This window comes from Monodon monoceros, unplaced genomic scaffold (genome assembly GCF_005190385.1).
Source record: "Monodon monoceros isolate NGI ecotype Baffin Bay Population unplaced genomic scaffold, NGI_Narwhal_1 Super_Scaffold_14, whole genome shotgun sequence".
Lineage (NCBI taxonomy): Eukaryota > Metazoa > Chordata > Mammalia > Artiodactyla > Monodontidae > Monodon > Monodon monoceros.
In genome coordinates this window covers 1,411,785-1,425,742 of record NW_021703770.1, presented here as the reverse complement: position 1 = coordinate 1,425,742, position 13,958 = coordinate 1,411,785, and the positions used below count along the sequence as shown (strand labels likewise).

Below are 13,958 nucleotides of genomic sequence, written 5' to 3'. Positions count from 1 at the left end.
CGGCTGCTGTGTCCTGCCCTCTGCTGCATGAAGGGACAGCACGAGGGGCTGGGTGGGGTCGGAGTTTGGGGTGCATCACTCCAGGATGGGGCAGGTGAACAGAGACAGAAAAGGCTGGACCCACCAAGGACACAGTGTGAATGACTGCATTTCAATGTACTGAGCCACCAACAACTGCACGATTTCATCTGCAGCAATGAATGGACCTAGAGGTTATCGTGCTGAGTGAAGTCAGTCAGACAAAGACAAGTATCACATGATATCACTTACATGCGGAATCCAAAAAGATGAAGACTTAGAAAACAAATTTACGGTTACCACAGGGGAAAGCGTGTGTTTGTGGGGATAAATCAGGAGATTGGGATGAACAGATACACACACTGCTATATATAAAATAGATAAACAACAAGGACCTACTGTAGAGCACACAGAACTGTACTCGTTATCTTGTAATAACCTATAATGGAAGAGAATGTAAAAAAAGAATATATATATTTACATATATATAACTGAATCACTTTGCTGTGCCCCTGAAACAATGGAAATCAACTATAATTCAATTAAAAAAACAGAATAGAAAATAGTATATGTCACACCTAGGTTAAGCAAAAAATAAATAAATAAAATTAAAAAAGAAAAATTTAAAACATCATAGCATCAAAAACACAGAACAGGAATACAGCTAACAAAAGATGTTTAAGATCTTTATTTACACTGAAAACGGCATGGCATTACTAAAATTAAAGATATAAAGAAACAGAGACATATTAAGTTCATGTTTTTAAGACTCAACATTCTGAAGATATTTGTTCTCCCCAAACTGACCTATAAAGCCAATGAAGTTCCAATCACAACAATCCCTCCACCAATTTTTCAGATAAAATTACACTGAGGTGCAGTTAAGAAAATGAACAGCCATGCCCCAGACTGGGAGAAAATGTGTGGGAAACAAGTATCTGACAAAGACTAGTATCTGGGACACAGAGGGAATTCCTACCACCCAGTGGGTAGGAATTCCTATCTACCCAACAGAGTGATAAACAGCCCAATTTTATTTTATTTAATTAATTAACCAATTAATTTATTTTGGCCATGCCACATGGCTTGAGGGATCTTAGTTCCCTGACCAGGGATCGAACCTGTGCCCTCGGCAATGGAAGCGCCGAGTCCTAACCACTGGACCGCCAGGGAATTCCCAAACAGCCCAATTTTAAACAGGGCAAAACATGTGAGCAGAGACTTCCCGGGAAAGATATATAAATGGCCAGTAAGTATAGGAAAAGACACTCAATATCACTGTACATTAAGAAACACAAAATGAGATGGAACACATATTCACTAGAAAGTCTAAATTTATAAAAGACTGACAATGCCAAATACTGGTGAGAATGTGGAGCAGCAGGAAGGCTTATGCGCTGTTGGCTGGAGGGTAAAATGGTACAACTACATCGGAAAACGGCTGGGCAGTTCTTAATAAAGTTGAACACTTACCGTAAGTTCCAGAAAGTGTGCTCATACTTGTTCGCCCACGAGAAACGGAAACACGTGTACTTGTACACAAATGTCCACAGCGGCTTCATTCGTAATAACCAGATTGAAAACAGCTCAAATGTCCCATCCACCAACAGGTGACAGATGAACTGGCTGTGAGACCACGGAGTATCATCAGAAACAAAGAACAAATCCTGATGACGCAACAACACGGATATTCCAAAACATCACCGAGTCAAAGAAGCCAGAAACAGAAGAGTGCATACAGTAGTTCCAGAAGCAACCTGGCGTGTAAGGCCAGATCTACGGCGCAAGAGACCAGGCCAGCGGCTGCCTTGGTGGGTGTGGGGACTGATGGGGAACTGGATGCACACGTTTGGAGAAAGTCATACAGCTGTTCACTCAGCAGGTTCTTACTCTGTGTGAATTACATCTCAATAAAGTTGATAAAAGGCAAGCAGGATGGCTGTAACCCTTCTGGGGAAGCAGTGGCTAGGAGGGGCCCCAGGCAGACTTTTGGGCTGCTGGTGCTGTCCTGTCCCTGAGGCTGGGAGCCAGCGACATGAGTGCTCCTTTGTGAAAAGTTCAGAAAGCTCAGCGTTCATGTGCCCTTTTCTCTATTTAAATTACTCTTCAATTAAAATACTGCTAAAATATATGGAGCTGGAGAAAGACAGAGGGTGAGGTTGTGAGCAGGCTCGTATTCACCTTCTTTACTGCTTCTCCTGGCCAACGTGGACAGGGTCGAACGCCTCAGTGGGTAGCTGTCGTCTGCAGAATGATGTGGCGGAGCCACGGATGGCCCTTCTGATGGCCCTGGGGCCACCAAGCCGGCCAGCCAACACCATCTGCTATCTGTCTCCACCCGTTCTCACAACCAAAATGCCCTTCCCTCTGACTTACAGGACGCTTCCAGACTTACCTGCGGTTCTTGGTACTGGAGGGAAAGTCAGAGCAGGAGGCAGAGGACGCGTGCCACGGCCGTGGCTCACAGCCCCGCCGTCGAGCCCCTGGGAGCGTGTGAAGCGCTTCATCATTCACACCGCTCGTTTTATTTAACCTCACGATCACCATCCTAAAGATGAGGAAGCGGAGACTGGAGAGCCCGAGAGAAACTCAGAAGGGCGACGTCCCCAAGCTTCTCTTCAGACGAAGAGGACGCCAGGCAGCCCAGAGGGGAGTGACTCTGCTGCACACGGGGACGTGCGTCTTCCTGCAGGACATGCTCGAGTCCCTCCACTGGGGGCTGCGCCCCGGCTCTTCTCCCTCCAGGTTCCCAGTGCTGCAGACCCCCGTCCTGCGCACCAGAGGCTTAGCGAGATGAGGGTGGGTCTGGGGTCTGTCCTGCTGACAGTTCCCTTAAGAGAACAGGTTCCCCGAGGCTGGACAGGTGGCGGTGACACCAAGCCTGTGGAGGGAAGTCCTTCAGGGACGACATCACCCTAGCTCGGTTTCTGCATTTAACCGTGAAGATGGAACAAAAAGGTTAACTTATGAGGAGTGTTCTCGACTTGTCGACAAGACAAAGAATAAAAGAAACTAATCATTATCGAGAGCTTTCCTGTATGTTACGGTATCTGACAAGTCACCTGAGAAATTTCAAATGATCTGAAGGAACAGAACCAAGAGAAAGGATATTACACCAAGCACTTTACTGGTAACACCTTTTTAATAGGTCAAAGTAACTGTACAGTTCATTATATTCTTCCTGAGAATAATTTATTTCCCCCAACAAACTAAAGAGAGGGCGTATTTTTCAAAATTATTTAACAGAATGGATGGTAAAACTGGACATCAAAAGGAAACCAAATCTCTGTTTTGCCCAATTCCTTCCTGGGAAGACAGACGCAATGAAGGGTTAGTTAACTCCAGTGGCTGTGAAATAGTCAACATGGCTTTAATCTTTCTTTATAAATTATATAAAAATGGAACACAGGGATGGTTCCAGAACTTCTTCTCAATGCGGTTCGGAGGTGCTCCGGTACAAAGCATTTCTGCTTCCAAGAGAAATAACAGCGCTACAAAAAACCGGCACATTATTCTGGTGGAAAAAGACAAACGTTTTTAGTGTGTTCTACAGCTAGTTTCCAACCAAATGCTTCACATACTCACATGAAAGTAAAAGGCAGGAAAGACAAGAGGGTTGTAGTTTTTTTCTGAAATTACTCAAGTCTTCAAAATATAGCTTTTATATTCTTTCTTTGTAAAGTGGTATTAGCATATTGCAAATGAACAGTGTTCTAATGACAAAAATTCCAGCCTGGGTAGTAAGTCTGCGGTTGGCAAAGGGATTCTCAGCCCCTTGGGTTTCCTGGAATCCTCCACTTCCTCCTGTCTTCTTCCAAGGACCAGTCCGGCCAGTTCAGGAACCAGTGCATCACTGCCCTGGCCGCTTCCACGAAAGCATATCCTGATGTGAACAAAATCTGTTCTTCATGATTCTTTAAAAGCTTCTCATGTACAATTTTTATTCTCAGAAAAATGCCACATTTTGGATCCCGGACTTTTCTGAACACCATGATTAAAGAACCAAAACCAAAACAACCCACATCAAAATGCGGTTAAACTTATGTGAGATTTTCAACCAGCCTCGGCCAGAGTGCTGGCGCTGTGAGTGCTGGCGCCCACGGCCGGCCAGAGCCTCGCTGCTGGTGGCGGCGGAGGGGGGAGCAGGCCCCGGCGCTCAGCGTGGCCTCGCCTGCCCCAGGGCCTTCATCCTGGCCTGGTCGATGACGTCGAGCAGGTTCTTGGCGTCCACGGCCAGGGCGTGTGCGGCCGTCAGCATCCGCTTCTTGTACTCCTGCTGCAGGCTGGTCATGACATACTGCTGGGCCAGCTTCATCTTGCTGATGAGCTCCCCCAGGTCGGAGTTCAGCAGCTTCTGGGCCATCTCAATCTGCAAGGACAAGAGGGTCAGGAGCGCCTCCTGCAGCCAACACTCAGGGCATTCTTAGGCGCTTTTCTTAGGTGCCTCCAGGAGAAGAAACTTTCTTCCTTCCCCTTAAACAAGGCAGACCCTGGTCTCCACCTCCAGGCCCACACGCTTTCTACTGCACCTGCTTCAAGACCTTCCTCTGCTACGCAGGAGATGGTTCAAGGGTGTCACCAGACACTTGCTCCACTCTGACGTAAACTCTGGACCCTTCCAAACGGATCAGAGGTGGGAAGTGGGGTCAGGGCTGGTGGAAGGAGCCATAGGGCTGGAGAGCTTTGCTTGGGGTGTCTCGCGATCCCTCCAACCTGTGTACTTAACCAGCGGCGATCTAGCCACGTGCTCTTTCAACAATCAGTGAGCACTTACTGTACACAAGGCCCTTGGAGTTGTGGACGCCAGAGTGACCCAATGTGTCTGTGTTCACGGCCCAGTGTGGGAGAAGCACGCACAGAGCTGCCCATCACACACGGGAAAATCACGCCACAGAAATGGACCCGGAGAGGAGCAGTTCACTCCTTCTGAGAGGGGTGGAGAGACTCCACAGAGGAGAGCTCGCCCGCATCCAGCCGAGATTGCACAAGCTGGCCGGCCTCCACCGTGAAGGGCCTCATCAGCCACCCACGTTCACCTTGGTCCTGCTCAACTTAGCAACGGGGAGGCCTAAGGGACTTCAGGAAGGGGAATAACATAATCTAGAGAGGGCTCTGGTGGCAGTGTGCGACGTCAACGGAAGGGCAGGGAGAGCCCAGAGGAGGAGTAAGCAGCTGAGAGGCTGCTGTGGTACCTCAGGGAAGAGGGGACGTGGCCGTGAGGACGGCGAAGCAAGGCCCGACCTGAGACTTGTGAGTGACACAGGCTGTCTGCACGTGTGTACGTGTGCGTGCACGCGCGTGTGGTTCGTGCTGGGCACGGTGGTGAGTGCATGCTGGTCCCACTGACCCTGCAAGCAGAATGTGCTACAGGGGCAGACGTCCTGCAGACAGCTAGTGCCTGGGGCACACGGAGTGGGCTCGCTCAGAGCACAGAGGGTGAGGGCCTCAAACATCTGGATCTGTGGGCGTAGGGAGCCCTGCCAAGGAGAAAAGCCATCTGTAAAACGCAAGTCCGGGGAGCACCTTGGGGGCGGCCACCATCGGGGCGGCAAAGAAAGGCTGGGGGTGGGGCCGGCAAGGCTCTGAAACTCCAGGGGTCTCGCCAAGGGGTCAGGGCGGTGGGGGCATGGCCCTCGGTGACCGCTGGGCGGGGTCAGGGACAGCTGGGTCCAGAGAGCGGGAGGGGAGCAGGGGCACAGGAAGGCGCACACGGTGTGCAGAAGAGCCAGGTACACAGAGAGATGGTTTCAGCCGTTACCAGCTAAAGCAGGAAGTTAGAAACGGTCCCACCAAAATATCCAGCCGTTAGGGTGCCACTTGCTTTGCCTCTGGCGCCTGAAGCGTCTCCATTGGGGCAAAATCCTTGCTCACTGTGGAAAACCAATTAAATTTCTAATAAAGCAGATAAACTAGCTAACCTCTGAACTGGAGAGAAATATTAAGTTACACGCTGACACCAGTCAGAGGCATTTTCCAAAAGGATTTACGTGGTGTCATGCAGGTGAACTGGTGCCTCTTACAGGCAGGAGCTGAGCCCGACTGCCCCGCGTGTCCAGACACCCTGCTGGACGTGCTGCCCTCGCGCTCGACCTCCACGGAGGACGCAGCCTCACCGCAGATGTAAAACCTCAGCCTGACCAGGAGGAAACAGCAGCCTTTAGAGAACACCCCTCAGCTCCACGTCAGGGAGGCTCTGGAACACAGGGGGCCTATACTCTGTCGCAGAAGACAGCGCGGGGCTGAGGAGCTGTCCCAGGAGAGAGGCACACAGACACACTGAGCGCTGTCAGGGGCCACGTGAGCCCCAGGCTGTCTCCAGCCAGAGGGAGAAGCATTACTGGGGTGACTGGTGAACCCAGGCCACCACCTGCTGAGAGACGAGCACACTGGCCAGTGTTAAATTCCAGGATGCAGTGACCGAGCATTCGAAAACACAAACGCAAATACTAAAGGTAAGAGGGCGAGATGCGCACAACCAGCCCCCAGGTGGCTCTGGAGAAGTAAAGCCTGCGCGTGCAGAGAGAGGACGCAAAGGGCTCAGACGGGGAAGGCGGCGCGATCAGGGCGAGGGTGCTTGCAAGTTCTTGGTGCTGTTCTCAGAGCTTTTCCTCAAGTTTGAAATCATTTCACAGTAAAAACTAAGAAAACAAAAACAAACAGATTGCCTGCTGGGGGAAGGACATATCATGCACCCTGAGAGAGAAAGCAGGAAAGTGGACGCTGGAGCTGGAAGGGCGAGGTGTGGGAAGTGAGCTGGGCTGGGTGCAGACCCCAACGCTAAGCCTATTTACTGGTTACAAGGAATGTTTATATCGCTGCTTTAAGTGGAAAACCAAGGTCACTTGCAAACTCGAAATTTTCCAGAGGAATTCGAGGAAGGAGGGCAGGATGCCACAGCCTCCGTCCTCGCTCTGGAGGGTTCCAGGGCAGCAGCAGCCCCAATCCTGCGCTCCCCACCTGTCCTCACGGACGCCCCGTCCTTCAGGTCGGGACCCCACACGTGGTGTGGTGGCTCCACACAGCTCTGAAGATGGACAGCCAGGTGCCGGCGTCCCGACCTGGGGCCCGGCCAGGAGGTCACGCCTGCAGAGCGCACGCTGTGCTCCCCCCGCCACGCTGCCCTCTGGATGAGGCCCTACCTCTCGGTGGGTGCTGGCGGGCAGGACGGGAATGGTCTCATCCACGGTGGCCAACAGCGTCCTCAGGGCCAAGCCGACTTCCTAACAGACAGGACCACACCCAGTGTTAGGACGCACGTCAAGGAGTTTCATGCCAGCAATGACAGTGTTTCCTTCCAGTTACATGGTTTTTCATTTCCTTTTCACCACTTTTGGGAAATTTTGTTTTTTTTTTAGGAAAATTTCTGTATTTCTTTTCCACAGTGCTGAGCCTGATCTCATTAAGTTATGAGGCAATTTCCCCCAGATTCAGATCTCTCTGAATCTACTCATGCTCTACTGTCTGGGGAACAGGGGAATGGAGGCTTATGTATGAAAAGCCGCCCGGACGCTCAGGGAAGGCGGCGCTGGGGCTGCGTGTGCTCCGTGACTCTCTTCCCTCCCCAGTGCTTTCCAAAGCCTCGCGGGCCACCAAAAAGGATGTTACTGCTACCACGTGTGGGAACGACAGGTGGCAGTCTGCTACGGAGGCCATTCTGACCCCGGAGCTTCGTCCACTATGTACACGGAGCACAACAGCCCTCCCCCTGCCACTCGGAGCTTAAAGGGACCAGCTGTGATTAAAAACGATATGACGTTAGAGTTAAAATGTCTGTCGTTGTCATTCTCATGAGGGTCAACTATGTAATGACTCAGGTGCTAAGTTATACATGCAGTAGGTACAAGACCAGTAAGGACATGCTAGTTATTGACACTGGATCAACAAAAAGAGTGTCGTTTTGCCAAAGTAATACGGTTAAAAAAGCAGCTTCTAGGGCTTCCCTGGTGGCGCAGTGGTTGAGAGTCTGCCTGCCGATGCAGGGGACACGGGTTCGTGCCCCGGTCTGGGAAGATCCCACATGCCGCGGAGCGGCTGGGCCCGTGAGCCATGGCCGCTGAGCCTGCGCATCCGGAGCCTGTGCTCCGCAGCGGGAGAGGCCACAACAGTGAGAGGCCCGCGTACCGCAAAAAAAAAAAAAAAAAAAGCAGCTTCTAGAAAACCACCATAAAAAGTCTTATCATGTACAAAATTCTGGTTGCTTTTGTATATTGCTGAGTTTATTAGTATTTTTTAAAAACCCGTCTGTGGTTCATGCAAGTTCGCCCTTAAGAACTTTGGTTATAAGTGTTATGGGAGTATAGCCTCAAGACGGAACCAGAATGGATTAACTGTGCTGCCCATAAAACATCACAGCTTCCATGCAGCTGCTCCACACTGATGGTTTAAAAGAAGCTGTTCCAGAGACTGCTCACTGGTGCACTAAAGACGGGGTTCAATCCTGCAACTCAACGACAAAAAGCCAAACAACCCTATTAAAAAGTGGGCAAACGGCTTGAACAGACATTTCTCCAAAGACGACACACAAATGGCCAACACAAAAAAGCACACGAAGAGATGTTCAACCTCACTACTCATCAGGGAAATGCAAATCAAAAGCCCAGTGAGATGCCACCTCACACATATGAGGATGGCCACTATCAAGAAAAAACAAAACCGAAAGTAACAAGTGTTAGTGAGGATGGAGAAAAACTAGATAGAACCCTTGTGCACTGCTGGTGGGAATGTAAATTGCTGCAGACATTGTGGGAAACAGCATGGTGTGTCCTCAAAAAATTAGGACTAGAACTAGCATACGATCCAGCAATTCCACCTCTGAGTTAATGCCCAGAAGACTGAAAGCAGGGTCTCCAAGTATCATCTGTCTTGGCACTTTAACACTGTAATTACCTCCCCTAAGTCACAATGGCATCAGACTGTAAGTACTCTTCTGCATCTTTTCTCACTCAAGATCATATGTATGAGCAGTAGTTATTGACAGACTCTGTTGCTCAGGACATTCCAGGGTCAAGGTCGGGAATGGCAGTGATCCCCATGCGATGCAGACCTTCTGAAGAGTCAGGCTGGACCCGAAGGGCACAGGGAATGTCTCCTGCTTCACGTGAGGGGGCTGAGCTCACCTTCACCATGGGGACATACTCCTCTGGAGGGGCTGGCTGGATCTTGCTGGACATCTCGATGACCGCTCTCACCAGGCCCGTCACGTTCTCATACACCCTGTCATTGGACCGGTCCAGGTTGGCAGTGGGAGGGGGGCTGATTTCCTGGGGCTGAAGCTGCCAACACAGAAGCCGGTTATCTTTCTATCCTCCAGCAGATGGCGTCATATCACTGCAACTAGGTTAGAAAGGGTCTTTAAAAGAGATCAAAGCAGATCACATAACTGATCTTCTTGTCTTAGGGGACATAGTTCAGCTTGAGGATGACAGCAAAGCAATTCATCCAAGTGACAAATAAATAAGGCACCTTTTTTTCTAACTTTGAGCTCAGTTAAAGGAAATGAGATGGAATCACACACATTATACTAAAAGCCCCGGATTCATTCAGAGAAGTGATTCATCGTCCCCCCAGAATCATTCACCAAAAGAGAAAGAATCCAGATATTTTACACCTCTCTGAGGATTTAGAGACAGTTGGCTAAGGGGTCAAGTGTTCTACATTGAGACTAGAAGAATTTCCACTTAGTTTGAATTTTGCAGTAAAACCTGTATGGCTCAGCTTAGTTGCCTTCAAACCACCTAATGGAAACGTGTATTCCTTTTATGGTTATAAAAAGCGGGCAAATGCAAGTCTTCTTTACATGGACACCACCTGCTTCTAGAACGCTGCTGAGGTGGGAGCTGTGTGGGTGCAGCTCTGTTGGTGGGGGGCGGGCACTGCCCCCTCACCCGCAGCTGTGATGGGGGTGAAATGAAGGAACGTATGTAAAACGGCCCGTCTCAGGGCCCGGGCACAGAGAGACTTCAACAAATGTTATCCAAGACAACACGTGAGCCCTGAAGGCTGCACAAGGGCCTCTAGGGAACCTTCAGCGTATTTAAAAAGTCGAACTGGCCACCCCAGGCACAAAAAGGACTGCGTATGGCCACTCTGAGAAGACTGAATGCCGGCACCCAATAGCTGTTCATTCGTGAATCTGCTGCCAGTGCTCAGGCTCTAACTCTGGGTGCCCATCCCTAAGTCATGAGACACAAGGGACGAGAATGTCCCATCACTGCACAGATGCTCACGTCTCACTCTTGGGCAAATATAAATGCTGCTTTTGGTGACAAACCAAGCAAAAGCGCCCTCCCCAGGCTTCCCAATTCCTGGTCCAGAGTCGCACGCAGAGCGGGGTGTGATAGAGAGCTGGACAGACACACAGATACCATGTGCTTACCCTCCACGGCTATTGTCGAACGGAAGGTGAGGACAAGTTAAAGGAATTTATCAGAGAAAGGGAAAAAAGAAAAACAATATTAATAAAGGCAACAGACAAAACCCCCGTAAAAACACACGAGCAGAACAAGAGGAGTGAGCTTCCGCCTGTCGGCTCGGTCAGCGGCCATCGAAGTGCAGCCGCTGGGCCGTCTGTTCAGGGCCCCCGCATACTCAGTAGGGGTCTGCCATGCACCATGCTCGTTTTCACAAATAAATGAGGAAAACAACATGCAAAGCCCGAGAATGACAATCTGGCAGCCGTGCAAGAATCCAAAGAATTAAGGGTCTTTAAAAAGAAAGAAAGCGTATTTATGCTTGTATTCACGGAAAGCTGCCCACTGGACATCTGAGTGATTCTGGAGAAACTGCACACCCTCACTCCCTGGGCCTGGCCCCAACATCCAGTATCCCTGGAAATGGCCTTCGACCTAGCCAGCCTGCTGTAATGCAGGTGCCTGGCTTGGGGCTGTGTTTAAAAGTATCAGGAGCTTATTCTAAAAACAAAAACAGAACGAAAACATAAAACCCTTCACTTGAACCAGTTCTTATGGCTGGGTTCCCTTACTTTAAACTTAGAAATTTTAATGTTTTCTTTTTTCTCTACAGTTTAAACCAAGCCTATTCTACTGTAACATAATAGGCAAAGTTAACTGAGAGAAATATGGATTTCTTGACCTTTCCTTAAAATTGTCTGAAAAAAGTATACCCTTTGGTATAGAAGTTTAGCAGAGCCCTAAGTTCTGAGGTCCAACCCTCCACACTGTGTATTTTCTGTGCACTAGAAAAAGGGAGGTTATTCATAGCAGCATCACTTCCAAGAGAAGCCGTGTCAGCATTTTATCTTCTGCACTGAGATGCTGAATGGGGCAGGAGGGCCAGTTCAAAGGGGATCAACGTAAAAGGCCGCGTTTCCTCAGGAGGCGTGCCAGCTGGGGCTCCATCAAGAAGAACTACAGTTCTTGACTCCAGGAGGTGAGGGTGTTTGTTCTAACCTGTTCAAAGCTTCTGCTCTTTTGTGTTCACCCTTTACCCAACTGTCACAGAAGCGCTGTCACAAAGCTTCCAGGGGCCATTCACAGGGACCCTCCCAAAGCACCAGCCTGGTGTGCAGAGACAGCTGTCACTGGTTTCCTACTTTCTGGAGCTTGACCACTTGGAGGCCCCTTGGCAGGCAGTTAGACACACCACTGCCCACAGAGATACAGCCAATCCCAACCACTTGGGGTGGGGGGGGTTCCTCAAAGACTCCGATAATTCAGAGCCGAAACATAAAGCCACCAAGGAGAAACTGAGACTGATTTCTGGCTATGAGTTGGACGAATTGCTTCAGTTACACCCAGGTAAAGGTAAGCATTTCTGTATTAAAAGAGTACTGTTCTTTCAGGCTGGATTTGATAACCTCTACCAAACAGACATGTCACGAAGAAGCAGAGACATATACTTCACACTTACTAATTATTAAAAAATGTTTACTGATTGGTTTTTTTTTTTTTTTTTTGGCCGTGTTGGGTCTTCATTGCTGTGCGCAGGCTTTTCTCTAGTTGGAGCGAGTGGGGGCTATTTTTCGTTGCAGTGCGCGGGCTTCTCACTGCGGTGGCTTCTCTTGTTGCAGAGCACGGGCTCTAGGCACGCGGGCTTCAGCAGTTGCAGCACGCAGGCTCAGTAGTTGTGGCTCATGGGCTCTAGAGTGCAGCTCAGTAGTTGTGGCGCACGGGCTTAGCTGCTCTGCGGCATGTGGGATCTTCCCGGACCAGGGATCGAACCCGTGTCCCCTGCATTGGCAGGCGGATTCTTAACCACTGTGCCACCTGGGAAGTCCCCTGAGTGTATTTTTAAAAAATATTTATTTATTTATTTGGCTGCGTGGGGTCTTAATTGCGGTGCACAGGCTCTTTGTTGCAGCGCACGGGCTTCTCTCTAGTTGTGGTGCACAGGCTCAGCAGTTGCCGTGCGCGGGCTCTAGAGCATGGGCTTAGTTGCCCTGCAGCATGTGGGATCTTAGTTCCCCTACCAGGGATCGAACCCGCGTCCCCTGCATTGGAAGGCAGATTCTTAACCACTGGACTGCCAGGGAAGTCCCCTCCTGAGTGTACTTTAAGTAAGCACACTTAAAAGATTCCTTTCCATAAAGATTTCTACTTGCTCAATACCCTACAATAAGGGTATTTCCCACTTATATTTATTCAAATGTAAAAAATGAATATAGGTCAGAATTTTAAGCCGGTATCTGATCCACTTTTAAAGTTGGCTTTTCACTGCAATACAAGCCCTTTTGAAAGTTTCTTCTTTTGCTTATGAAAAATGAAAAAAAGTTCATTAACCCAATTTCTCTCTTTCCTTTTAAAATTTATGTCAAGAAACCACACTGGGAAAGGGTGTGCCCTCCGTTGCTCCTCTGTGGTGCTAGTGGAGCTGCAGGGAGGCTTCTTGGGCCTGGAGGCCCAGAAGCTGGGGGAGCCAAGCCCCAGGCAGCCCCCAGGACCAGCACCCTGGTTTCCAGGAGCTGACTGCCTGGCCCTTGGTGCAGGGGCGCCTCTGGCGCCGTGGTTCCTGTGTTAGGCTCCGCAGGGAGCAGGCTGGTCCCAGACGGTGCCAGCTGCTTCACTACTGGTCACCGCCCTCCAGCTGTAGGCTGGCTCGCAACTGGAGATGACATTTTCTCTGCCTGGGGACAACCTCTCTGACTCGCTAAGATGGCAATACATCTGCTTCTATCCAGGAATCAGCCGCTTGGCTTTGGGGGTAAACCTGGAGCAGCAGCACATATGTGTGTGCGGAAAGCCAAGTCTGCCACTAAATGCTGGTTCAGCTATGGGGAGGCCGTAACCTCAAACACGCCCTTTAACCTCTAGCAACTGTAGCGGCCTCATGCGACAGGTGGGAACAATAATAAGACCACCAATTCCGCGAGGCTGATATGAGGATTTGAAATACATGGGGCAGGTTCTGCCACAGCAGGTGGCACTCAATGAATGGTGGTTATTAGTGAAACAAAGTTTATCTTAACTGATCCCATAGCTATTGAATTCTAAGATGTACCTTTTTCTATGCACCACGAAGAAGGAAAAAAAATGCCAGTTAAATCAACACACCGTCTTGATTTTAGAGATATTAAAATGTGAAGACAGGGACTTCCCTGGTGGCGCAGTGGTTAAGAATCTACCTGCCAATGCAGGGGACACGGGTTCCATCCCTGGTCTGGGAAGATCCCACGTGCCACAGAGCAACTAAGCCTGTGAGCCACAACTACTGAGCCTGCACTCTAGAGCCCGTGAGCCACAACTACTGAGCCTGCATGCCACAATTACTGAAGCCCACACGCCTAGAGCCCATGCTCCGCAACAAGAGAAGCCACCACAATGAGAAGCCTGCACACCGCAATGAAGAGTAGCCCTTGCTCGCCGAAACTAGAGAAAGCCCGTGCGCAGCATCGAAGACCCAATGCAGCCAAAGATAAATAAATAAATAAAATAAATAAAATGTGAAGACAAAGTGTATCAGAATTGAGAAGTAGGACATACTTT

At 49.7% G+C, this 13,958-nt stretch overlaps 1 protein-coding gene across 11 annotated transcripts in view; it reads right to left on the bottom strand.

The window, feature by feature from the left end:
• Window positions 1-2,657: 2,657 nt before the first annotated feature.
• Window positions 2,658-13,958, bottom strand: part of PTK2 (protein tyrosine kinase 2) — a 253,684-nt gene continuing 242,383 nt past the window's right edge. For 5 of the 11 annotated variants that reach the window (XM_029222741.1, XM_029222748.1, XM_029222743.1 and 2 more), the window contains 4 exons: window positions 10,394-10,402; window positions 9,135-9,290; window positions 7,158-7,238; window positions 4,175-4,387 (listed from right to left, as the gene is read on the bottom strand). In XM_029222741.1, coding sequence (XP_029078574.1) covers window positions 4,175-4,387; window positions 7,158-7,238; window positions 9,135-9,290; window positions 10,394-10,402 — 459 coding nt within the window. Of the gene's footprint in view, window positions 4,388-7,157; window positions 7,239-9,134; window positions 9,291-10,393; window positions 10,403-13,958 lie in introns of all 11 variants that reach the window. The other 6 variants (XM_029222747.1, XM_029222740.1, XM_029222744.1 and 3 more) reach the window with 4 other exon arrangements.